This window comes from Alosa pseudoharengus, unplaced genomic scaffold, assembly GCF_046254945.1.
Source record: "Alosa pseudoharengus isolate Yale_2024_CS ecotype anadromous, Long Island Sound unplaced genomic scaffold, YU_APseudo_1.1 YU_APseudo_1.1_scf_7, whole genome shotgun sequence".
In the NCBI taxonomy this organism is placed as follows: Eukaryota; Metazoa; Chordata; class Actinopteri; order Clupeiformes; family Clupeidae; genus Alosa; species Alosa pseudoharengus.
Window position 1 is genome coordinate 23,012,347 of NW_027468859.1, and position 2,500 is coordinate 23,014,846.

Below are 2,500 nucleotides of genomic sequence, written 5' to 3' on the forward strand. Positions count from 1 at the left end.
GTCTACCCCTCTGTCTTGTTGTTGGTCTCTCTCTGGTCAGAGTCTGGTCAGTTGGAGCAGAAGCTGGAGGAGGCGACTTCAGTGCGCCGAGACCTGGAGGACTCGTCCAAACACATCAGGAACCTGGACAAGCAGATCAAATGCGTCACACAGGAAAGAGACGAACTGCACAAGGTGTGTGTGTGTGTCTGTCTGTGTCTGTGTGTGTGTGTGTGTGTGTGTGTGTGTGTGTGTGTATGTGTGTGTGTATGTATGTGTGTGTGTGTGTATGTGTGTGTGTGTGTGTGTGTGCGCGCGTGCGTGCATAATGTGTGCATGTGTGTGTGTGTGTGTGTGTGTGTACAAGCTTGTAAGTGGCTAGCTTTTCCACATAGATGTGCACAGGCCATTATCACTCCAAAACAAGTTTCTTTCTTCAAAGTAGACACAGCACAGCGGTATTACATGACACTGCATATCCTCCACAGTGTACATAACATTGTTTCCGTTCATCATCTCACAGCCCAAGCTAGCCTTGAAATGAGCACAAAACAACATAGCAAATAGCGCAATTAGAGCTAGCTGCCCAACTAGCGGTCTTCAAATCGCTCACTGCCGCCACCCAACGCGCGTGTGTCTGTCTGTGTCTGTCTGTGTCTGTCTGTGTCTGTCTGTGTGTGTCTGTCTGTGTGTGTCTGTCTGTCTGTGTCTGTCTGTCTGTGTCTGTCTGTCTGTGTCTGTCTGTCTGTGTTTGTTTGTCTGTCTGTCTGTCTGTGTGTGTGTGTCTGTCTGTGTGTGTCTGTGTGTGTGTCTGTGTCTGTGTGTGTATATCCATGCGTTATGCTAATTGAGTGATATTTTGAAGACCTGCTGTATGCCACTGATCCATAAGTGTGTACGTATTGTACTCCATCTTCAATATTTGTGTCCTTGTACCATTTTCTTCCATATGGACTTAAATAAATTGGTGTGTGTGTGTGTGTGTGTGTGTGTGTGTGTGTGTGTGTGTGTGTGTGTGTGTGCAGGAGCTGCTGGAGCAGGCGGAACGGCTGAAGGCCCAGTCTAAGGAGCTGAAGGACGCTCACAGTCAGCGCAAGCTGGCCATGCAGGAGTTCTCGGAGATGAGCGAGCGGCAGAGTGACCTGCGCTCACACAAGCAGCGGCTAGCGCGCCAGCTGCGCGACAAGGAGGACGAGCTGGAGGCCATGAGCCAGAGGGCCGAGGGACTGAAGCTAGAGCTGCGCAAGGCCGAGAGGAGCCGCAAGGAGGTGAGGAGAGGACAGGACACACACACACACACACACACACACATACACACACATACACACACACACACACACACACACACATCCACACACACACACACACACACACACACACACACACACACACACACACACACACACACACACACACACACACACACACACACACACACGAGTGTGTGCATGTGTGTCACATCATGTCCACGGTTGGATTCTATAATGGTGATGTAATGAGAGTGGTGTTTCTGTGTGTTTGTCATTGTTTCAGATTTGACAGAGGTGTTAGTCTCGTTATGAGTAGTTGTTAATAAAGTATTTTATATATGTTTCTGCACATTTCAATTCAGTACGGTGTGTGTGTCTCTGTATATGCATATGTATAATGCTGTATGGAGGTTGGCCCATAGCCTGTGTGTGTGTGTGTGTGTGTGTGTGTGTGTGTGTGTGTGTGTCTCTGTCTGTCATGTGTTTGAGATTATGGAGTAGAGATTTGTGGTTAAGTCCATATAACTGAGGAGCGAGTGATATTGGAAGGCTTTGAGGCCATGAGTGTGTGTGGGTGGGTCAGTGTGTTTATATTGGTTTCGCTCACAGTCTCACTGTGTTTTGCTATGGAGCGGCTACTATAATTTACCCTCAACTGAAATTGGATAAGAAAGCAAATGTGTGTTTGTCTGAGTTATTTGTGTGTGTATTTATGTGTGTGTATGCATGTGCGGGTTTTTTTTGTGGGAGTATGTAATGCATGTTTTTGCAGGAGTATGTTTATATGTTAGGCCTCATAACTCACTGTATGTTTGTGTGTGCAGTCTGTATACACAACTGTGTGTTCCTATCTTAACTCTGTGTGTGTGTTTTTTTGTGTGTGTTTTTGTGCGTGCGCGTGCGTGTCTGTGTGTGTGTGTGTTTCAGTTTGAGGCTCAAGCTGAGGAGCAGTCAGCTGAGGCTCAGAAGGAGAGGAAACTGAGGGAGTGCAGTGAGCAGTACAGCAGACAACTAGAGGAGGAGCTGGAGATGATGAAGGTACACACACACACACACACACACACTAGTGACTAATACTCTAAACAAATGAAGAAAGAGCTACAGACAATGTTGGAGATGATGAAAGTGTACCCACTACACACACGCCCAATAAAGGAGACAAGTAGAGGAACTAGACACACAAAAACATACAAGCATACACACACACACACACACACACACACACAACCCTACAGTCACACCTCCCTCTCCTCTCTCCCTGCAGCAGAAGC

The 2,500-nt window shown here is 47.3% G+C and overlaps 1 protein-coding gene across 7 annotated transcripts in view; it reads left to right on the forward strand.

Annotated features, from left to right (window-relative positions):
• Positions 1 to 2,500, forward strand: part of cdc42bpab (CDC42 binding protein kinase alpha (DMPK-like) b) — a 65,743-nt gene that overhangs the window by 35,535 nt on the left and 27,708 nt on the right. For 6 of the 7 annotated variants that reach the window (XM_076272977.1, XM_076272982.1, XM_076272978.1 and 3 more), the window contains exons 12-15: positions 41 to 174; positions 1,005 to 1,247; positions 2,157 to 2,267; positions 2,494 to 2,500. The exon at positions 2,494 to 2,500 is cut by the window's right edge and continues 259 nt beyond it. In XM_076272977.1, the coding sequence (XP_076129092.1) occupies positions 41 to 174; positions 1,005 to 1,247; positions 2,157 to 2,267; positions 2,494 to 2,500 (495 nt within the window). The remainder of the gene's footprint in view (positions 1 to 40; positions 175 to 1,004; positions 1,248 to 2,156; positions 2,268 to 2,493) is intronic. The other variant, XM_076272979.1, reaches the window with a different exon arrangement.